Raw genomic sequence first — 24,225 nt, 5'->3', positions numbered from 1 at the left:
AATTATGGTGGAAAATAAGTATTTGGTCACCTACAAACAAGCAAGATTTCTGGCTCTCACAGACCTGTAACTTCTTCTTTAAGAGGCTCCTCTGTCCTCCACTCGTTACCTGTATTAATGGCACCTGTTTGAACTTGTTATCAGTATAAAAGACACCTGTCCACAGCCTCAAACAGTCACACTCCAAACTCCACTATGGCCAAGACCAAAGAGCTGTCAAAGGACACCAGAAACAAAATTGTAGACCTGCACCAGGCTGGGAAGACTGAATCTGCAATAGGTAAGCAGCTTGGTTTGAAGAAATCAACTGTGGGAGCAATTATTAGGAAATGGAAGACATACAAGACCACTGATAATCTCCCTCGATCTGGGGCTCCACGCAAGATCTCACCCCGTGGGGTCAAAATGATCACAAGAACGGTGAGCAAAAATCCCAGAACCACACGGGGGGACATAGTGAATGACCTGCAGAGAGCTGGGTCCAAAGTAACAAAGCCTACCATCAGTAACACACTACGCCAAAGAATGCTGAGTTGCATCCAAAGAACACCATACCTACTGTGAAGCATGGGGGTGGAAACATCATGCTTTGGGGCTGTTTTTCTGCAAAGGGACCAGGACGACTGATCCGTGTAAAGGAAATAATGAATGGGGCCATGTATCGTGAGATTTTGAGTGAAAACCTCCTTCCATCAGCAAGGGCATTGAAGATGAAACGTGGCTGGGTCTTTCAGCATGACAATGATCCCAAACACACCGCCCGGGCAACGAAGGAGTGGCTTCGTAAGAAGCATTTCAAGGTCCTGGAGTGGCCTAAACAGTCTCCAGATCTCAACCCCATCGAAAATCTTTGGAGGGAGTTGAAAGTCCGTGTTGCCCAGCGACAGCCCCAAAACATCACTGCTCTAGAGGAGATCTGCATGGAGGAATGGGCCAAAATACCAGCAACAGTGTGTGAAAACCTTGTGAAGACTTACAGAAAACGTTTGACCTGTGTCATTGCCAACAAAGGGTATATAACAAAGTATTGAGAAACTTTTGTTATTGACCAAATACTTATTTTCCACCATAATTTGCAAATAAATTCATAAAAAATCCTACAATGTGATTTTTCTGGATTTTTTTTTCTTATTTTGTCTGTCATATTTGACGTGTACATATCATGAAAATTACAGGCCTCTCTCATCTTTTTAAGTGGGAGAACTTGCACAATTGGTGGCTGACTAAATACTTTTTTCCCCCACTGTAGATACTTTAGTACCTGTTTCCTCCAGCATCTTCACAAGGTCCTTTGCTGATGTTCTGGGATTGATTTGCACTTTTTGCACCAAAGTACGTTCATCTGTAGGAGACAGAAAGCGTCTCCTTCCTGAGCGGAATGACGGCTGTGTGGTCCCATGGTGTTTATACTTGCATACTATTGTTTGGACAGATGAACGTGGTACCTTCAGGCGTTTGGAAATTGCTCCCAAGGATGAACCAGACTTGTGGAGGTCTACAATTGTTTTTCTGAGGTCTTGGCTGATTTCTTTTGATTTTCCCATGATGTCAAGCAAAGAGGCACTGAGTTTGAAGGTAGGCCTTGAAATACATCCACAGGTACACCTCCAATTGACTCAAATTATGTCAATTAGCCTATCAGAAGCTTCTAAAGCCATGACATCATTTTCTGGAATATTCCAAGCTGTTTAAAGGCACAGTCAACTTAGTGAATATGTAAACTTCTGACCCACTGGAATTGTGATACAGTGAATTTTAATTGAAATAATCTGTCTGTAAACAGTTGTTGGAAAAATTACTTGTGTCATGCAAAAAGTAGATGTCCTAACCGAGTTGCCAAAACTATAGTTTGTTACCAAGAAATTAGTGGAGTGGTTGAAAAACAAGTTTTAATGACTCCAACCTAAGTGTATGTAAACTTCCGACTTCAACTGTAATAGATTATGTATTTCTCTTAACCATTTCCCCCTACTTGGCCCTTCGAGATACTGTTATAATCTTCCCATCGACCCAAGGTCTTTGAAAAATGACAAACTGCCTGACGCAGCCTTGTTTAAATGAACAACCTAAAATTGTCTTTATTGCCGTCAGTTCTTTTGTTGTTAAACAGCTAAAACTCACTCTTCAAACTGTGTTAATAGTACGGGACCTATGTGTTTACCTAACGATAAGACCAGATGCTAGTGCAACATTCCTCTAGCTAGCCCTCCCCGGAGTTGAGCTAGGGCAGTGGTGGAGGAGAGGAACACTGCCTCTATTGTTCTGTCCAGCTCTGTCTTGTCCTCCGGTCTCACAGGAGACTCCTTTAAAAAATCCCCACTAGCATGTACCACTGTGACACTTGTGGTGATGTTACTATGTTGCAATAATGGCACAGAAATGGGTTTGGATGCTTAATTGAGGTTGGTGGCACCTTAATTGGGGAGGATGGGCTCGTGGTAATGGCTTGAGCGGAATAAGTGGAATGTTATGAAATACATCAAACACATGTTTCCATGCCGTTCCATTCGCTCCTTTCCAGCCATTATTATGAGCTGTCCTCTCCTCAGCAGCCTCGTGTGATGATAGCTGGTTCTACCCCCGAGGGGTAGGGCAGCAGGCAGGAAGTTGGCTCTGAGTCTAGTTAGTGAAGTCATACACAGTACAATTGTGGTCAGGGTTCATTATTAACTGAGCGGTCGATTCCAAATGAATAGTGTTTATAATCAAAGGATACCTTTTTATTTCATATGTTGATATATGTGATATGATATGTTTTGTGTGGCCGGGATGGGGGGATGTGAGGAATAGGTTCGACCTTCTCCAATTGTTATTCTTCGGCAAGATTGTCAAACATGTCAAATAAATCACTCATAACAAAAAAGTCAAGAGGGCCTTGGATTTGGAGAGTACATTGCAAGGTACAGCCAGCCCTGCGTGCGGCGAGGTCATCGCTCTCATTCCGCCTTGTGTCAAACCAACAATCAAATCAGATGCTTACGTCTTTGCAGGGATAAGGAATGCAATAACAGGAAAATTGGGGAGGATTATAAATAAACCCGCCTTGTGTTCATGGATATGAACTCCGAGCCAGAGGGTGGAGCATTGGTCCTGTCTATGGCCCCGAACATAAACAGGATAGCCCCAGCTCCCACTTCCACGTTTTTTTACATGTTGTAGCTATGCCTGTATCTCATTAGTCTGCAGTGGCTTTCTCCCTTTGTCTGCTCACTTTCATGTGCACTGTCCTGAGAACCCAGAACAGATGACAGCAATATGGTCGACCCCCCTATCAAGCATTTGCGTTCACCTGTCCATTTCCTTCATCTCAGAGGAGATGGAGAGACCAGGAGAGGAAGCCGTAAGAAATTCTGCAATAGGTCTGAAGAGGCAAGGCCACCAGTCCCAATCCACTCTAGTTGTTTTAATATCTGGATCATGAAAGGTTGATGAGTTGCATATGACAAAGCAGGCCAATCACCCACAGTGACAAAAACCTCTCCTATGACACAATTATACAATGAGTATCAGTACTGTTACTGTATACAACAACACATGGGTTCCATCATTTGCCACAATACTTGGCTACACAGTATTTATTTTGTTTAGGTAAAAAGTGTTACATCTGAATGGCAGTCTTACAAGCTTATTGATATTTTCAATCTATTCCTTGAGGACCCAGGGAGTACACATTTTAAATATGTTTTAGCCCAGCACTAAAAAAACTGATTCAGTTGATCATGGGATGATTACAATAGTTGATTAGGTAGATCACTGCTCTATAGTATTTCAGACTTGAAATGAAAAGACCAGGCTGTATAGGGACAGTGTGAGCTGTTATCTACTGTATACTTCAATGTCTTGTTCCAGCATTATTATCTTCCACAGCCTTACTTTACTTAACTAAAGCTACTTTGAAAAAGTAGTTCACTACATCGAAGCTACTTTGGGAAAAATATCATATCTAAATCTTAAATGTCATAGATTACAAATTGCAAGAACTGATCACTCTTTTAAACACAAAAACTATGTTTCAAGTGAGAATAAGGAATCTTGCCTATTTCACACATATTTTCTTCTCTTTTTGCCAAAAAAAGTGGTGTGTAGTTCCAGTAGTTAGCTACACGGTTACATGGCCAAAAAGTAATTAACTACTGCAAACACTACCAAGATTTTAACTTAGTTAATCTACCACCAAGCTACTGCAAAAAGTAGTTTAATTACTAGTTGAACTACCTGTAGTTCACTACTCCCCAACACTGCTAATTTGGCAGACATAAGGCAGCAGGTAGCCTAGCGGTTTAGAGTGTTGGGCCACTAACCAAAAGGTCACTGGTTCGAAACACTGAGCCGACTAGGTAAAAAATCTGTCTATGTGCACTTGAGCAAGACCCTTGTAAGCTCCTGTAAATCGCTCTGGATAAGCGCGTCTGCTAAAATGTATTTTTATTTTACCCCAACTCTGCTTATCCATCATCAGGAATTCACTTCAATTAATTGAATGACATATCACTTTGACATAGCTTCTCTTTATTACTTGTTTCTTAATTATATTCCCTCTCTTCTTTTCTTTCCAGATGAGCGCGAAGCGGTGCAGAAGAAGACCTTCACCAAATGGGTGAACTCTCACCTCTCCCGGGTGTCCTGCCGCATCACCGACCTGTACAGGGACCTGAGTGATGGACGCATGCTCATCAAACTGCTGGAGGTGCTGTCTGGGGAGAAACTGGTGAGTACCGTGCTACACGGGCCTGTATGGATCAGTTTAGCCTTTTAGATCACAATGAATAAGATTACATGAACAGGGAGGACCTGGTCCTAGATCAGCACTTCTACTCTGAGATGCTTGAGGGTTGTTGATATTTTAAGTAGCAGTTGTTCACTTATATTGCATTTTAAAAGCCTGTTATATTAAATGAAGTGCCCTTTAATATAGACCACATGCAGAATTCAATAAATCTGAATAATTTAATTAATATGAATAAAGACTTGCTAAAGTGCCAAAATTCAGCATTTTGACATGTCCCTCCGTCAACCTTGTCACTTCTAGGAAGATTTTAACCCACTTAACCCCAACATTTCTCCAAGTTTCACCATCATTGTAAAGCCTTAGTTATTTTGTTGTTTTGACAAAGTCATTTCTGAAGATTATTATTTATTTCTTGTGATTACTGATTCATTTACATATGTCCCTCATTTTAAGGTCAACCCTGTTACATGAACTGAACACTCGTTTTAATAAGGTTAAACTATTTATTTTCCCAATTTTTTTTCAAAAGAACATTGAACATCTAATTGTCAAATGATAGTGGAAAAGCTTTGAGCTGGTTGTACTCTTTTTGGCAATTTTCTGGGGTTTTGTGGTGGAAAACTGAGCGGGTCGAGCCCTGTTTCCCAACCCTGTTTCCCATAGATAGACAGGCTAGACAAGTTTTAACAATAACAATTTTTGGGTGAAGTTTGCTTTCAATTGCCACTCCCTGTTGCACACAACAAGCTTCCAGTCCCCCTGTCACAAGGAGATTTATGGCTGATTTAAGATGAAATAGCCAACCCTGTTACATTTCTGGCACTTAATAGGCATTGCTATATATATATATATATATATATATATATATATATATCTTCTTCTTTTTTTTACCTCTTGAGATGGGAAAACTTGTTTTTTATGAAGTTGAACATATGCTCTTTATGACAGAATGTAAACATTTTGTGAAATAAAACGTGTTTTGGGGCTAAGTTACACTTTTCAAAAGGCACCGAATTGGTGGAACGACCCTTGATACATACTAACGGTATATCCAAAATGTTTGACGCCAGGGATGCATTACACTGAAATTGTCCAAAAGAAAGGCCATCCCCTTCACCTAACACTTTTTTAAGACTGTCTTGAGAAAAGGTCATGCATGTGGAAAAAAAAAACTTGTATCCATGTGATACACCTTATATAACTGATGCAATTATTTCATGGAACGTTGCCTCTGGGGATGCTCTTGAGCTAAAGGGGGTCACTGGCCTAAATTGACAAAAATATTGTCCAGAAAATACCTAATTTGATGGAAAGGGGCACACTTCCCCACATGGATATATTTTTTGTGTGGTTTATGAATATTGGATCATACAGTATATGTACAGTATATGAACCATACAGCCAACATTCAAGACATATTTAACAATCAGTAACTAAACATCCACAGTGTACACTGAGTGTACAAAACATTAGTAACACCTTCCTAATATTGAGTTGCACCCGCATTTGCTCTCAGAACAGTCTCAATTCATCAGGGTGTCGAAAGCTGGCCCATGTTGACTCCAATGCTTCCCACAGTTGTGTCAAGTTGGCAGGATGTCCTATGGGTGGTGGACCATTCTTGATACACACGGGAAACTGTTGAGTGTGAAAAACCCAGCAGCGTTGCAGTTCTTGACACACTCAAACTGGTGCGCCTGGCACCTACTACCATGCCCCGTTCAAAGGCACTTAAATATTTTGTCTTTCCCCTTCTCCCTCTGAATGGCATACATACGCAATCCATGTCTCAATTGTCTCAAGGCTTAAAAATCATTCTTTAACCAGTCTCCTCCCCTTCATCTACACTGATTTAAGTGGATTTAACAAGTGACATCAATAAGGGATCATAGCTTTCACCTGAATATAGTATCTTACTAAAGAGTTGAAGCAGGTGGGCTGCCTGGGATTCATTTTTTGCTGATGTCAGGAAAAGATGTCCATATGGTCAGAGCCACGTATCATTAAAGGGTCCGTTGTCCAGGCTTGCTATCACATACAAGGCTCCCGATAAGATATCTAACTCTATTGGCAAATACCCAACAAGGCACATCCCATAATGAAATCTACCAAGGATACTCTATGGCAGGGGTCTTCAACTCTTACCCTATGAGGTCTGGAGCCTGCTGGTTTTCTGTTATACCCGATAATTAATTGCACACACCTGATGTCCCTGGTCTAAATCAGTACCTGATTACATTTACATTTACGTCATTTAGCAGACGCTCTTATCCAGAGCGACTTACAGTTAGTGAGTGCATACATTAATTAAAAAATAAATCGAACACACAACCCTGTCGTTGCAAACGCCATGCTCTACCAACTGAGCTACATCACTGATTAGAGGGGAACAATGAAAAAATGCAGTGGAACTGTCTTTGAGGTCCAGAGTTGAGTTTGAGGGCTTTATGGCATGTGGCTGTTGGGGTGATCCACATGTGTAATTATGAACAGCAGATGATGTTCAAAACTCAAAGGGCTTTCCCTTTTGTATTGTATTGTATTGTATTATGGTACTTGGCAGTTGTAATCCCCAACTCCTATTTTTGCATTTCCTCCTGAGAAAAAGGTCTCCTTGACATGAATGAGTTCCTCTGGGCACGTCTTGTGCCAGGTTTCATTTTTCACTTTCCTGGTCAATGTGTAACTCGATTTGAGTTTAGGCACTGCAGGTAACAGCTATTTGCCAGGTAGAGGCATGGGACCAAATAGTATTTGGAATTGTTCAAATACTTAAGCTGTGCTTGACTGAGCTTTCCTGGCGCAATGTAACCAATGGAATAGTCCCAAAGGTGCAAACCCCACCCATATGGCACTGCAGGCAGGCTCAAGCAAAAACTCCAGGTATTTGAAAAATTTTAAATACAATTTGAACCCAGGTCTGGTACCATATTAGGTTACAAGGATATTGTGCAACACATAGGAAGATGATCTGACTTGCATAGGTCACATGCCAGTGTTCTTCTGACCCTGTTATGTGTGTCTTCAGGTGTCATGATATGGGAACTAGTAAAAAGATCATACACATACTAATAAGCACTGAGAAGAATTGGTTTAGTGGAGGGTAAATACACCTAAATGTCATTTACACACCTTTTTTAATTTTTGTGCGAGCGTTTACCCACCTACTGTGGAAAAATGCATTGAAAATATAGGGAGTGCTACTTTATTTACAGCGATCAGAGTTTACCCACCTATGTTTTTACCAGTACATCACTGCTCATAAGCGCTGAATATCTTTTTGTCAATACCTAGCATTTTTTTGTTATGACATAATTCAAGATGCTATACATACAGAATGTGCCTAGCAGGGCGGCAGGTAGCCTAGTGATTAAGAGCGTTGGGCTAGCAATCGAAAGGTCACTGGTTCGAATCCCTGAGCTGACTTGGTGAAAAATATGTTGATGTCCCTTTGAGCACGGCACTTATCCCTAGTTGCTCTGGATAAGAACATCTGCTAAAAGGTAGAATACCCAGCTGTGTTTGTACGTACATAAATTGCATATAAAATGCAAGCCATGGTCTACCCACATTTTGTACGTCATCTTTCAGCAATGGTGAAGTGAACCTGTACAGACTGTAGGAATGAGGCTTCCTGTACATGATGTCATGGTCTGGTAGAAAAGTGCTTATGTCATTGCTACTTGGCTGGCGCTGCACTCCCGGCTCCGACAGAGTGTAAATCTGCATCTCAAAGAGCTGCACCACATGCCAGTGTGTCTGCAGGGGGCTCAGCAGGCAGACACACACACTCAGATGTACATGTACACACACAGAGATACAGACACACACACACACACATGCCTTAGAGGTCAGCAGTGTATTGTGTTGACTGACTCAGCAATAGGAGTTGAATAGGGATTTTGCTTTCATTCTCACTTGGGTGTCAATCAAATGGTGTTAAGATACAGTAAGTAAGTTTTTTCATTCTTCAATCCAAACCAGTCATCAGTTTTTGAGGATACATTTTCTTCTTTCAACACAGTGAAAAACTAGGCATGTACAGTACTGTATTTTAAATTAATTATGCAGTTATGTTTTTGTTTTACACTGTTGACTCAGTTTTGCTGAGTAGTTGAATCCAAACGTGCCTGCTTCCAGCAAATTATTTATTTACCCAGATAGCGGTTTTGATTGAATAGGGTTGACTTCCCCCTCGCTGCACAAAGGCCTAGTCCCCCCTCTTCTGCTCCTCCAAAACCACACCTCAGTGTAAAGTCTCCACACACATCAGAGGGCTGCTTTATTGCCGGGTTACTCATTCACTTTCAACAGACTGAAATAGTCAGCTACACCCTCTGTTTTTAAGAGAGTGAAGAAGTGGCATGTTGTGTATATAAAACCTTTCTAATCATAAGACCTTGGTCAAATACATATGTCATATACTTAAACTTGATTTAGATTTGAGTTTGCACTTTTAGGACTAGCGTTGGTTCCGTTGTACAGCTCAAAATAAATCAAACACAGCTTGAAAGTATTTTACATACAGTGGGGAGAACAAGTATTTGATACACTGCCGATTTTGCAGGTTTTCCTACTTACAAAGCATGTAGAGGTCTGTAATCTTTATCATAGGTACACTTCAACTGTGAGAGACGGAATCTAAAAAATCCAGATAATCACATTGTATGATTTTTAAGTAATTAATTTGCATTTTATTGCATGACATAAGTATTTGATCACCTACCAACCAGTAAGAATTCCGGCTCTCACTGACCTGTTAGTTTTTCTTTAAGAAGCCCTCCTGTTCTCCACTCATTACCTGTATTAACTGCACCTGTTTGAACTCGTTACCTGTATAAAAGACACCTGTCCACACACTCAATCAAACAGACTCCAACCTCTCCACAATGGCCAAGACCAGAGAGCTGTGTAAGGACATCAGGGATACAATTGTAGACCTGCACAAGGCTGGGAGGGCTACAGGACAATCAAATCAAATCAAATCAAATCAAATTTTATTGGTCACATGCGCCGAATACAACAGGTGCAGACATTACAGTGAAATGCTTACTTACAGCCCTTAACCAACAGTGCATTTATTTTAAACAAAAAAAGTAAGAATAAAACAACAACAAAAAAAGTGTTGAGAAAAAAAAGAGCAGAAGTAAAATAAAGTGACAGTAGGGAGGCTATATATACAGGGGGGTACCGTTGCAGAGTCAATGTGCGGGGGCACCGGCTAGTTGAGGTAGTTGAGGTAATATGTACATGTGGGTAGAGTTAAAGTGACTATGCATAAATACTTAGCAGAGTAGCAGCAGCGTAAAAAGGATGGGGTGGGGGGGCCGTGCAAATAGTCCGGGTAGCCATGATTAGCTGTTCAGGAGTCTTATGGCTTGGGGGTAGAAGCTGTTGAGAAGTCTTTTGGACCTAGACTTGGCACTCCGGTACCGCTTGCCGTGCGGTAGCAGAGAGAACAGTCTATGACTAGGGTGGCTGGAGTCTTTGACAATTTTGAGGGCCTTCCTCTGACACCGCCTGGTATAGAGGTCCTGGATGGCAGGAAGCTTTGCCCCAGTGATGTACTGGGCCGTACGCACTACCCTCTGTAGTGCCTTGCGGTCGGAGGCCAAGCAGTTGCCATACCAGGCGGTGATGCAACCAGTCAGGATGCTCTCGATGGTGCAGCTGTATAATTTTTTGAGGATCTGAGGACCCATGCCAAATCTTTTTAGTCTCCTGAGGGGGAATAGGCTTTGTCGTGCCCTCTTCACGACTGTCTTGGTGTGTTTGGACCATGATAGTTCGTTGGTGATGTGGACACCAAGGAACTTGAAGCTCTCAACCTGTTCCACTACAGCCCCGTCGATGAGAATGGGGGCGTGCTCAGTCCTCTTTTTTTTCCTGTAGTCCACAATCATCTCCTTTGTCTTGGTCACGTTGAGGGAGAGGTTGTTGTCCTGGCACCACACGGCCAGATCTCTGACCTCCTCCCTATAGGCTGTGTCATCATTGTCGGTGATCAGGCCTACCACTGTTGTGTCGTCGGCAAACTTAATGATGGTGTTGGAGTCGTGCATGGCCATGCAGTCATGGGTGAACAGAGAGTACAGGAGGGGACTGAGCACGCACCCCTGAGGGGCCCCCGTGTTGAGGATCAGTGTGGCAGATGTGTTGTTACCTACCCTTACCACCTGGGGGCGGCCCGTCAGGAAGTCCAGGATCCAGTTGCAGAGGGAGGTGTTTAGTCCCAGGATCCTTAGCTTAGTGATGAGCTTAGAGGGCACTATGGTGTTGAATGCTGAGCTGTAGTCAATTAATAGCATTCTCACGTAGGTGTTCCTCTTGTCCAGGTGGGAAAGGGCAGTGTGGAGTGCGATAGAGATTGCATCATCTGTGGATCTGTTGGCAATAGGCAAGCAGCTTGGTGAGAAGGCAACAACTGTTGGCGTAATTATTAGAAAATGGAAGAAGTTCAAGATGACGGTCAATCACCCACGGTCTGGGGCTCCATGCAAGATCTCACCTCGTGGGGCATCAATGATCATGAGGAAGGTGAGGGATCAGCCCAGAACTACATGGCAGGACCTGGTCAATGACCTGAAGAGAGCTGGGACCACAGTCTCAAAGAAAACCATTAGTAACACACTACGCCGTCATGGATTAAAATCCTGCAGCGCACGCAAGGTCCCCCTGCTCAAGCCAGCGCATGTCCAGGCCCGTCTGAAGTTTGCCAATGACCATCTGGATGATCCAGAGGAGGAATGGGAGAAGGTCATGTGGTCTGATGAGACAAAAATATAGCTTTTTGGTCTAAATTCCACTCGCCATGTTTGGAGGAAGAAGAAGGATGAGTACAACCCCAAGAACACCATCCCAACCGTGAAGCATGGAGGTGGAAACATCATTCTTTGGGGATGCTTTTCTGCAAAGGGGACAGGACGACTGCACCGTATTGAGGGGAGTATCGCGAGATCTTGTCCAACAACCTCCTTCCCTCAGTAAGAGCATTGAAGATGGGGTCGTGGCTGGGTCTTCCAGCATGACAACGACCCGAAACACACAGCCAGGGCAACTAAGGAGTGGCTCTGTAAGAAGGATCTCAAGGTCCTGGAGTGGCCTAGCCAGTCTCCAGACCTGAACCCAATAGAAAATCTTTGGAGGGAGCTGAAAGTCCATATTGCCCAGCGACAGCCCCGAAACCTAAAGGATCTGGAGAAGGTCTGTATGGAGGAGTGGGCCAAAATCCCTGCTGCAGTGTGTGCAAACCTGGTCAAGACCTACAGGAAACGTATGATCTCTGTAATTGCAAACAAAGGTTTCTGTACCAAATATTAAGTTCTGCTTTTCTGATGTATCAAATACTTATGTCATGCAATAAAATACAAATTAATTACTTAAAAATCATACAATGTGATTTTCTGGATTTTTGTTTTAGATTCCGTCTCTCACAGTTGAAGTGTACCTATGATAAAAATTACAGACCTCTACATGCTTTGTAAGTAGGAAAACCTGCAAAATCGGCAGTGTATCAAATACTTGTTCTCCCCACTGTATGTATTTGACCAGGTCTGCTAATCATTGACTGGGAGGGTTACATAATGTAGCTCAACATACATTGGCAAAAGCAAGGTGAAGTGAAATGCTAAATGGCATATTAAGGATCTGTTCCTTTTTTTATGTAATCTTATTTTTTTGTCCGGTTGAATTTGCAAACATGATTGCACTTTTGATTTCATGTAGACGACCAGGCAATTGTAAAAGTGTGATACACTATACAGTATATACAAAAGTTTTGTGGACACCCCTTCAAATTAGTGGATTCGGCTATTTCAGCCACACCCGTTGCTGACAGGTGTATAAAATCGAACACACAGCCATGCAATCTCCATAGACAAACATTGGCAGTAGAATGACCTTACTGAAGAGATCAGTGACTTTCAACGTGGCACCATCATAGGATGGCACCTTTCCAACAAGTCAGTTTGTCAAATTTCTGCCCTGCTAATGCTGCCCCGGTCAACTGTAAGTGCTGTTATTGTGAAGTGGAAATGTCTAGGAGCAACAACGGCTCAGCCGCGAAGTGGTAGGCCACACAAGCTCACAGAACGGGACTGCTGAATGCTGAAGCGCATAAAAATCGTCTGTCCTCGGTTGCAACACTGCCTCACAGTTCCAAACTGCTTCTGAAAGAAACGTCAGCACAAGAACTGTTCGTCGGAAGATTCATGAAATGGGTTTCCATGGCCGAGCAGCTGCACACAAGCCTAAGATCATCATGCGCAATGTCAAGCGTTGGCTGGAGTGGTGTAAAGCTCACCGACATTAGACTCTGGAGCAGTGGAAACGCTTTCTCTGGAGTGATGAATCACACTTCACCATCTGGCAGTCCGACGGACGAATCTGGGTTTGGCAGATGCCAGGAGAACGCTACCTGCCCCAATGCATAGTGCCAACTGTAAAGTTTTGTGGAGGAGTGGTCTGGGGCTGTTTTTCATGGTTCAGGCTAAGCCCCTTAGTTCGACTGAAGGGAAATCTTAACGCTACAGCATACAATGACATTCTAGACGATTCTGTGCTTCCAACTTTGTGGCAACAGTTTGGGGAAGGCCCTTTCCTGTTTCAGAATGACAATGCCCCCGTGCACAAAGCGAAATGGTTTGTCGAGATCGGTGTGGAAGAACTTGACTGACCTGCACAGAGCCCTGACGTCAACCCCATCGAACACCTTTGGGATTAATTGAATAGCCGACTGCGAGCCAGGCCTAATCGACCAACATCAGTGCCCGACCTCACTAATGCTCTTGTGGCTGAATGGAAGCAAGTCCCCGGAGCAATGTTCCAACATCTAGTGGAAAGCCTTCACAGAAGAGTGGAGGCTGTTATAGTAGCAAAGCGGGGACCAACTCCATATTAATGCCAATGAGTCGCTCTGGATAAGAGCGTCTGCTAAATCACTAAAATGTCAAATGTAAAAAAATGTATGACAGCAATCAATGCTTTGGTTTAGTTTCCCTGGCACTGTTTCCACATGCGTTTTAGCATTTGTGGCACAAATCCCATTCAAGTCATGGGACCGATATTATCCTCACAATCAATTTGAGATACTTTTGGATGATTTGGACTTGATGTGCGAAAAATGCTAATATCGGTATCATGACTTGAATGGGATTTCTGCCACAAATAGTAAAACATTAGCATGTGGAAACAGTGACAGGGAAACTTAACCAAAGCATGGATGGCTGTCATACCTTGTCCATAAACTGAAAACCAATGTGTAATTTTGTATATTTTTTTTATATGGGTGAACTATCCCTTTAACTTTAAGCCAACAGGTATAATGCATGATGATGGAGTCATGGGCATGTATGAACCTATCATTTTTTGGGGAAGCCTTATAATTAGGCTGTGTAAGGGCTCATACTGTGCATGCTTATAACAATAAATAAAGTGTCACCAACTTGTTTTTTTTTACCTACGGTGACTCTCAACCGATTGTAAGTTGCTCTGGATATGAGTGTCTGCTAAATGACTAAAATGTAAATAAAAACCTGTGTAAAACTCTTGTGTTCTATGTCCTGTCCTGTTTCCCCAGCCCAAGCCCACCAGGGGACGGATGCGTATCCACTGCCTGGAGAATGTGGACAAGGCCCTGCAGTTCCTCAAGGAGCAGAGGGTCCACCTGGAAAACATGGGCTCACATGACATCGTTGACGGCAATCACCGCCTCACCCTGGGCCTCATCTGGACCATCATTCTCAGGTTCCAGGTAAGGGAGTCTTCAAACCAAAACGCATGAAACGTACAGTGCATTCGGAAAGTATTCAGCCCCCTTGACTTTTTCCACATTTTGTTAAGTTACTGCCTTATTCTAAAATGGATTAAATAAATACAAATCCTTATCAATCTACACACAATACCCCATAATGACAAAGTGAGAACAGGTTTTTAGAAATGTTTGCTAATTTATTAAAAAATTAAAAACAGAAATACCTGATTTCCATAAGTATTCAGACCCTTTGCTATAAAGACTCGAAATTGAGCTCAGGTGCATCCTGTTTCCATTGATCATCCTTGTGATGTTTCTACAACTTGATTGGAGTCCACCTTTGCTAAATTCAATTGATTGGACATGATTTGGAAAGGCACACACCTGTCTATATAAGGTCCCACAGTTGACAGTGCATGTCAGAGCAAAGACCAAGCCATGAGGTCGAAGGAATTGTCTGTAGAGCTCCGAGACAGGATTGGGTCGAGGCACAGATCTGGGGAAGGGTACCAAAAAATGTCTGCAGCATGGAAGGTCCCCAAGAACACAGTGGCCTCCATCATTCTTAAATGGAAGAAGTTTGGAAACACCAAGACTCTTCCTAGAGCTGGCCGCCTGGCCAAACTGAGCAATCGGGAGAGAAGAGCCTTGGTCAGGGAGGTGACCAAGAACCTGATGGTCAATCTTACAAAGCTCCAGAGTTCCTCTGTGGAGATGGGATAACCTTCCAGAAGGACAACCATCTCTGCAGCACTCCACCAATCATGCCTTTATGGTAGAGTGGCCAGACGGAAGCCACTCCTCAGTAAAAGGCACATGAAATCCCGCTTGGAGTTTGCCAAAAGGCACCTAAAGACTCTCAGACCATGAGAAAAAAGATTCTCTGTTCTGATGAACCCAAGATAAAACTCTTTGGCCTGAATGCTAAGCGTTACATCTGGAAGAAACCTGCCACCATCCCTATGGTGAAGCATGGTGGTGGCAGCATCATGCTGTGGGGATGTTTTTCAGTGGCAGGGACTGGGAGACTAGTCAGGATCGAGGAAAAGATGAACGGAGCAAAGTACAGAGAGATCCTTGATGAAAACCTGCTCCAGAGCTTCAGGACCTCAGACTGGGGCGAAGGTTCACCTTCCAACCGGACAACAACCCTAAGCACACAGCCAAGACAACGCAGGAGTGTTCTCGGGACAAGTCTCTGAATGTCCTTGAGTGGCCCAGCCAGAGCCCAGACTTGAATCCGATCGAACATCTCTGGAGAGACCTGAAAATAGCTGTGCAGCAACGCTCCCCATCCAATCTGACAGAGCTTGAGAGGATCTGCAGAGAAGAATGGGAGAAACTCCCTAAATACAGGTGTGCAAAGCTTGTAGCGTCATACCCAAAAAGACTCAAGGCTGTAATCGCTGCCAAAAGTGCTTCGACAAGGTGCTGAGTAAAGGGTCTGAATACTTATGTAAATGTCATAGTTTTTTATTTTTAATAAATCTGCAAGAATTAAAAAAAAAAAAAAAAACTATTTTTGCTTTGTCATTTTGGGGTATAGTGTGTAGATTGATGAGGGGATAAACAAGTTAATCCATTTTAGAATAAGGCTGTAACGTAACAAAATGTGGAAAAAGGAACTGTATGTCTGATGCAGCGGTGTGGTGGGGAGAAATGATTTGCTAGAAATGCTATTCTAGGTTTTCAATTGGGTGATGGATAAGTCTTTGCAACATATATAACGGACAGCGCAACACAACCCGATGGCCTCCCCCATACTACACTGACACTCTCAACATACACATACACACACACACTACATATGCTCACACACATTCACATAGTTTCACACTCTTCCCACACGCTGCCGCTACTCTGTTTATTATCTATCCTGATCGCCTAGTTACTTTTAGCCCTACTTATATTTACATATTACCTCAATCTTCTCAACTACCTCGTACCCCCAGCACATTGACTCGGTACTAGTACTCCTTGTACATAGCCTTGTTATTGTTATTTTATTGTGTTACTATTTATTTTAAAAAATCACATTTTCTTACTTTTAACTCTGCATTGTTGGGAAAGGGCTCGTAAGTAAGCATTTTACGGTAAAGTCTACACCTGTTGTATTCGACGCATGTGACAAAATTAGATTTTTGATTTGATTTGACACTGTTCACGGTTCTGTTGTATCATTGTCTGTGTGACAGATCCAGGACATCAGTGTTGAGACTGATGGAGACAACAAGGAGAAGAGATCAGCAAAGGACGCCCTGCTCCTCTGGTGCCAGATGAAGACTGCTGGGTGAGTGATTGACTGTCACCATGCGTTCAGACACGTTTCTTCGAGATTTGAAATACTTAAACTTGGGTCATGTACATTACAGCTCTCAGTTCTCCCACTTGACTTAAACAATCCTCAAGATAATTATACATTTATTTAAACAGCAACACCATTGGGGCTTTTCATTTACAGAAAATATGGTGTAGATAGCTAATGACGTAACTGGACTTTTTACTTTCAGAACAAGTCAGTAAAGAAATGCCAGAAGCAGATCTACAGTGGGGAAAAAAAGTATTTAGTCAGTCACCAATTGTGCAAGTTCTCCCACTTAAAAAGATGAGAGAGGCCTGTAATTTTCATCATAGGTACACGTCAACTATGACAGACAAAATGAGGAAAAAAAATACAGAAAATCACATTGTAGGATTTTTAATGAATTTATTTGCAAATTATGGTGGAAAATAAGATTTTTTTTTCTCAATTTGTCTGTCATAGTTGACGTGTACCTATGATGAAAATGACAGGCCTCTCTCATCTTTTTAAGTGGGAGAACTTGCACAATTGGTGGCTGACTAAATACTTTTTTTCCCCACTGTACATCTTGAATTATATAGAAATTGCTTAGGGAATGAATTTGAACATTGAACAAATCGTCATATCTGTTGTTCTTTGTAGATATCCAAACGTGAACATTCACAACTTCAGCACCAGTTGGCGAGACGGCATGGCTTTCAACGCCCTCATCCATAAGCACAGGTAACAAATGATTCTGTTTGATCAACTATCCTTCATGCCCTTGTGGGTCACATTTTACAACATTCCTAACATAATTCAGATCATTTTTCTCATGTAACTCAGACCAATTATCCTTTGTGATTTATGTGACAGTCTGCTATTTACTTAATATGGTCACATGTAATGACCCAATATATACTTTTTTATCCCACCTCCAATCCCCCTCATTTATGACTATTTATTTTCTTATTTACAATAATGTCCAAATAATTACTTTTTGGTGTCTTTGGGATTTATTGATGCACTACTGTACATTATTTGGTATAATTGTGTTGAATCGTTGAGATATCTGATCATAACTATTTAATTATAACATTTCAACAGGTAAATTACATCTGTGTATTTACCTTGTGATTCTTTGGTTTCTATACTGTATAACTGGTGCTGTGGTATGATGCTTTTTCTTGTGTATAGGCCAGACCTGATTGACTTTGACAAGCTGAAAAAGTCCAATGCCCACCACAACCTGCAGAATGCCTTCAACCTGGCTGAGCAGCATCTGGGGCTTACCAAGCTCCTGGACCCAGAGGGTGAGTTCTGGACTATGCTCTTCAATGTAGTAGAGGAGTGCATATGGAAAATAGCTAAATCTGGTGTAACGCATCATTTCTCAGTGTACTGTGACTTATGTTTTTGTTGTCCAAATAAACGTAATAAAATTGTAATAATTCTTAACTGGAATGCATAAAGTACTGTAGGTGCCAGAGTCTGGTCTAGGGATAGTGCTGCAGACTCCAGACTACCTATACCCCCTGGCGATGGGGATTTGAGCCCTGTCTGCCACTTTCCACTTTCTATCAGCGTATCACCTGCTTAACCTTCCCACTGCCCTGTCATACAAAATAATGAAATACGAAAGGAGATCTCCTTTTAAGATTTTTTTTAAAAGTTCCAAATCATCGTCGCTGTGACTTACAAATTGTATTAACCAATCAGAAATGTAATTTTTGCTTCACAGATATCAGTGTTGACCATCCCGATGAGAAGTCCGTCATCACATACGTGGTGACATACTACCACTACTTCTCCAAAATGAAGGCGCTGAAAGTGGAGGGGAAACGCATTGGGAAGGTGACTCAGCGTTTATTCTCAATGTATTATCTCAAATTCAATGTTTGTTTGTGGGGCTGTTGTCAACAAGTTGCCTCAGTTGTTCGGGGCAGAGTAAGAGCTTTTCATATTTGGATTCAAATAGTATTAAAAACAACAACTTTCAAGCTGTACTAGATTGAGCTTTTCTGGCGTCATGAAACCAATGGAATAGTACCAAAAGTGCAAACTCAGTCAATCTGGCACTTCAGGAAGGCCCCACTAAACACTCTTAATTGTTTGAAAGAAAACAAATACTATATGAACCCAGGTCTGGACATTTCTGGCCAGAGCTTGACATGTGTGTCCTCTTTGTTCCGCAAGGTACTGGACAATGCCATTGAGACAGAGAAGATGATTGAGAAGTACGAGTCTCTGGCCTCAGACCTGCTGGAGTGGATCGAGCAGACCATCATCATCCTCAACAATCGCAAGTTTGCCAACTCTTTAAACGGGGTGCAGCAGCAACTTCAAGCCTTCAACACATACCGCACAGTCGAGAAACCCCCTAAGTGAGTGCCCCCCCGCCAGCACCCAATCCCAAATCAACCCCTATACCCCAATGCACCCCCTATGCATCTATGGAGATCTGACAAGATGGGCAATCTTCAGCTTTAAGACCATCTTAAGAATATTTGTAAATGTCTGTAATATTTACTCAAGGTATAACATTGTCCAGTTATCTTGCCATTCCCTGACCCCTTTTTTGGTTAATGTTCCTGTGACATTCCCTGAACATCACAAATTCTTTGTTCCAAACATCTAAACCAATATGTTAATGAAAAATTCATTTCACTACCTAAAACAAAAATTTAAAGTCCTTATGTTAAATGAATGGCACAATACCTAACATTCTGGGTGCACGCCTCTCTCCTGCTTGTAGTGGAATTTCCTTCAAAATGTTTCGTTCTGCTATGTCCATGAATTGAAGCGATAATGTATGCATGTTTAGTATGTAACGATGCAGAAATAAGACATGACTGTTGCATTCCAAAAATGCATTGAAATAAGTGCAACCCTGAGAACTTCAGGTGATGCGATGTGTTTAGACAATAGCTTTTTTTACACTGTCAAAATATCACTCCCCCAAAACCATTTATCTTTTTATCGATCAGGTTTACTGAGAAGGGCAACCTGGAGGTACTTCTGTTTACCATCCAGAGCAAGATGAGGGCCAACAATCAGAAAGTCTACATGCCCAGGGAGGGCAAACTCATCTCTGACATTAACAAGGTGATGCCTGTAGTCTCTGACGAACGCTTTAGGGTGAAGTTTCCCTAGGTACAGATGAAGGATCGGTTTCCCTTCCCTCAATCCTAATCTTTACCATTAGTGGCAAAAATGCTAAACTGACTCAAGATCAGGGTCTAGGGACAAAGTTACCCTACTCCTTGACCAATGTTTTGTCTTAATGGAACATCAGGTTGTTCACTATCTCTCTCTCCTGTTTGTCTGTGTCATGGTGTTTGGTAGTCTTTCTTTGGTGTGTGGTAGTATTATTAATAGTAAGTATGAGTTTTACTATGGTATAATTATTACAATAGGAGTAATTCAGCCAACTCATACATTTTGCATCCGGACATAAAACTGTGAGATTATGAAAGAGTTGAATCCACCATTGGCATATTGTGTATGTGTAAGGGACAAGACAGACTGGTGGCAAATGGTGGCAATTCAATATGTAGAATAGTCTAGAAATAGTCTAGAAATGAACAGAAAAATGACGTCCGACGTTCATGTTGGTCTGTCTTGTCCTTATGATATACCTGACTCAATAATGTGTGGTAGACCTGGGAGAGACTGGAGAAAGCGGAGCATGAGCGGGAGCTGGCTCTGAGGACGGAGCTGATTCGACAGGAGAAACTGGAGCAGCTGGCTCGCCGCTTTGACCGCAAGGCTGCCATGAGGGAGACCTGGCTGAGTGAGAACCAGCGCCTCGTCTCACAGGTAAAAACAAATGCTTGCGCACAAACACACATGCATATGTATGCACATACTCACACAAACACTCAAAGTAGCCATGAGGGACAACTGGCTAAGCGAAATCCAACGGCTTGTCGCACAGCCATTGACACACACGCGCACACACACACACATGCACACAAATAATAATTATAAAAAGCAATTGTGACATTTTACCTCCTATTTACACAAAATACAGTACTTTACCACATCGTTGTCAATACAAATGTCTCAGCCTTTGTTTTCTCACAGTTTTGCACCACTTTCAATGGAATGCAAGCTTCACATTCACTGGTATGGCAGCATCTCTGTAGCACATTAAGATGAAGTGCTGCAGATGTAAACGGTGCATTTCATTTGCTTTCCTACTTTTGTCAAACTGAATTCAGGGCCAATCTGCAGTTGAAACAATAACAAAGTGGACACCCCGCCTCTGTTTTGGTAATAACCTGAGGGATGGGCTATAGACAGAGCTATGGATGCAAGGCTTGACCATTCATGATATCACAAATTATCGTTTTAACCATGTTTTGAGGCTATACAGTGTTTGTTTACATTTACAATGTTTACAAACATTGGAGCAAAACAATCTTGTATTTTGGGTTCTGATGGGGTGTGACAGTTGAAATAATCTCATGAGGCATTGATAAATTATATTCTTTAAGAATCAATGGGTATATATCATTAATGTATAAATCCAAAAATGGATGTAGCAACAGCTGCTTGCCCCTTTAAAGGAAACATAGTATTTTATGTCATTTTCAAATTGTAAAGACGATAACATTACAGAAATAAAGAGTATGTCTTCCATGTATGCCTGTATGTTGCCAACCATACAGTATATCCTAACAGTATTGTATTGTATTGTATTTTAATCTATTCCTTTCCCATCACATCTCGCAGGACAACTTTGGCTTCGACCTCCCGGCGGTGGACGCGGCCACCAAGAAGCATGAGGCCATCGAGACGGATATTACAGCGTACGAGGAGCGTGTGCAGGCCGTGGTGTCCGTCGCCAAGGAGCTGGAGGCAGAGAAGTACCACGACATGAAACGCATCGCAGCGCGCAAGGACAACGTGATCCGGCTGTGGGAGTACCTGCTGGAGCTTCTGAAGGCGAGGCGCCAGCGCCTGGAGATGAACCTGGGTCTGCAGAGGGTCTTCCAGGAGATGCTTTACATCATGGACTGGATGGACGAAATGAAGGTAATATAGGGAGAGGGGACCCTTCTGAAAATGTACGTTTAAAACCGTGTTGGAAAGACAAAATGTACAATTCACATTTTATTTTGATTGTAACAGAAATGTAATTGTTCAAAATGCATTCTACCCCATCTACCCTGCTTTCACTAACACCTGAACACATTTAAAATGTATTGGAAACAAATCATTTCAAGTAATTTCACATGTTAGAATTGCAAACGGAATGTATTTATCTTGTGTGAAATTTCCGGTAGGGGGTGTCGTATCAGTCTGTTACCTTGTCAGATAATGTTACCCTAATGAACCGTCCCTCTTCTAAATTATAATTTTAAGCAGTATCAATGGTGAAACTAACTGGAATATGTCAGTCCAATGCAGAATAATTCCAAATCGGCACACCTGAACCTCGGCCCTAGTCACTCCTGTAGATACAAGAGGATTGGGTTGGCACTATGTCATCTTGCCTATCTGATTGGCTGGGTGGAATTATAATAATAATATAATATGCCACTTAGCAGACACTTTTATCCAAAGCGACTTACAGTCATGCGTGCATACATTTTTGTGTATGGGTGGTCCTGGGGATCGAACCCACTACCCTGGCGTTACAAGCGCCGTGCTCTACCAGCTGAGCTACAGAGGACATATTGCTTCCACCTATCGAATCCTCTTAGGTTTACAGGAGTCGCTAGGGAGTTGGTGGTAGAGGTTGATTTGGAATTGATTTAATCTAAATTACAAAAGTTTCCAAAAGTTTCCTCTCCTCACCTTGAAATAAATACTCATATTGCGTTTCAAAGTGCACGAAAGTAAACGATTCATATCGGCAACTGACACATTTAGGCCAGTGTAATTGAAGGTGCCTGTATGTTGCTCCCACACATGCCTCAATGTCTCTGCCACACAGATGATGCTGCTGTCCCAGGACTATGGGAAGCATCTGCTCGGAGTGGAGGATCTCCTGCAGAAACACGCCCTGGTGGAGGCCGACATCGGCATCCAGGCCGACCGAGTCAAAGTTGTCAACAACAATGCTCAGAAGTTCGCCATCGACGGCGACGGTGAGAATGTCCCAAACATTCTGGCTGCTATTATTCTAATTGTGAATCATATTGTTTTCACTTGTGTTTGTATTAATAACTAACGATGATAATACATGTCAACACACAATTTTACGGTTCAGTTGTATAGCATAGCGTTTTGCAAGATATTTCAAGATCTATACAAGCAAATGGAAAAATAAACATGAAAGGAATCGTAGTCAATGGAATTAAATCATCACATGTAAGTCAATCCAGTACAATGTAAATCTGTGGGTGCTGCTAGATGCTAACTGGGCCTCTGTTCTGTCTCTCTCCTCTACAGTTTACAAGCCCTGTGACCCTCAGGTAATACGCGACCGCGTGGCCCACATGGAGTTCTGCTACCAGGAGCTGACCCAGCTGGCTGCCGAGCGCCGCGCCCGCCTGGAGGAGTCTCGCCGCCTCTGGAAGTTCTTCTGGGAGATGGCCGAGGAGGAGGGCTGGATCCGTGAGAAGGAGCAGATCCTGTCGTCGGACGAGAGCGGCAAGGACCTGACGGCCGCTGTGCGCCTGCTGAGCCAGCACCGCGCCCTGGAGGACGAGATGAGCGGCCGTGCCGGTCACCTGCAGCACACCATCGCCGAGGGCCAGGCCATGACCGATGGCGGCCACTTCGGCGCCGCCAAGATCCGCGAACGCATCGCCGACCTGCGGGCGCAGTGGGCAGCGTTGGAGGAGCTGGCGGCCGTGCGGAAGGCCCATCTGGAGGAGGCGTGCGCCCTGCACCAGTTCCAGGCAGACGCAGATGACGCTGACGCCTGGACCCTGGACGCCCTGCGCATCGTTTCCAGCGGCGAGGTGGGCCATGACGAGTTCTCCACACAGGCCCTGGTGCGCAAGCACAAGGACGCCGCTGCCGAGGTGGCCAGCTATCGGCCGGTGATCGACGCGCTCCATGAGCAGGCGGCCGCCTTGCCTGAGGAGCAGGCCCAGTCGGAAGAGGTCAAGGGCCGCCTGGCAGGCATAGAGGAGCGCTACAAGGAGGTGGCCGAGCTGACCCGGTTGAGAAAGCAGGCGCTGCAGGACGCCCTGGCCCTCTACAAGATGTTCAGCGAGGCGGACGCCTGCGAGGTGTGGATCGATGAGAAGGAGCAGTGGCTCAACAGCATGGAGATCCCAGAGAAGCTAGAAGACCTAGAGGTCATTCAGCACAGGTGAGAGAAGCAATACATATATAAATGCATGCTGAAGCCATAGTCGACCCCTAGCCCCTACCCCTTCAGGCCTGATTTAGCTTAGTGTGCCACTCAAGTATTTTACATATGTATTTCACCATAGATTTGACCTAGGTTTTGTTTACAAACAATGGAGTAAAACAACTTTTAATAATAACCATACTTTTGGT

The 24,225-nt window shown here is 43.0% G+C and overlaps 1 protein-coding gene across 2 annotated transcripts in view; it reads left to right on the top strand.

The window, feature by feature from the left end:
- The window catches only part of LOC311131280 (spectrin beta chain, non-erythrocytic 1), a 113,328-nt gene that overhangs the window by 50,632 nt on the left and 38,471 nt on the right, over positions 1 to 24,225 (top strand). For both annotated transcript variants that reach the window (XM_084164168.1, XM_084164169.1), the window contains 12 exons: positions 4,557 to 4,708; positions 14,307 to 14,480; positions 16,676 to 16,770; positions 17,425 to 17,505; positions 17,959 to 18,074; positions 18,503 to 18,615; positions 18,958 to 19,145; positions 19,749 to 19,866; positions 20,422 to 20,580; positions 21,499 to 21,801; positions 22,706 to 22,859; positions 23,164 to 24,034. In XM_084164168.1, the coding sequence (XP_084020294.1) occupies positions 4,557 to 4,708; positions 14,307 to 14,480; positions 16,676 to 16,770; positions 17,425 to 17,505; positions 17,959 to 18,074; positions 18,503 to 18,615; positions 18,958 to 19,145; positions 19,749 to 19,866; positions 20,422 to 20,580; positions 21,499 to 21,801; positions 22,706 to 22,859; positions 23,164 to 24,034 (2,524 nt within the window). The remainder of the gene's footprint in view (positions 1 to 4,556; positions 4,709 to 14,306; positions 14,481 to 16,675; positions 16,771 to 17,424; positions 17,506 to 17,958; positions 18,075 to 18,502; positions 18,616 to 18,957; positions 19,146 to 19,748; positions 19,867 to 20,421; positions 20,581 to 21,498; positions 21,802 to 22,705; positions 22,860 to 23,163; positions 24,035 to 24,225) is intronic.

Source organism: Coregonus lavaretus, assembly GCF_964263955.1.
Source record: "Coregonus lavaretus genome assembly, chromosome: 6".
Classification (NCBI taxonomy): Eukaryota; Metazoa; Chordata; class Actinopteri; order Salmoniformes; family Salmonidae; genus Coregonus; species Coregonus lavaretus.
Note: the sequence above shows the minus strand (reverse complement) of the source record. Positions and strands in the feature narration are given on the sequence as shown.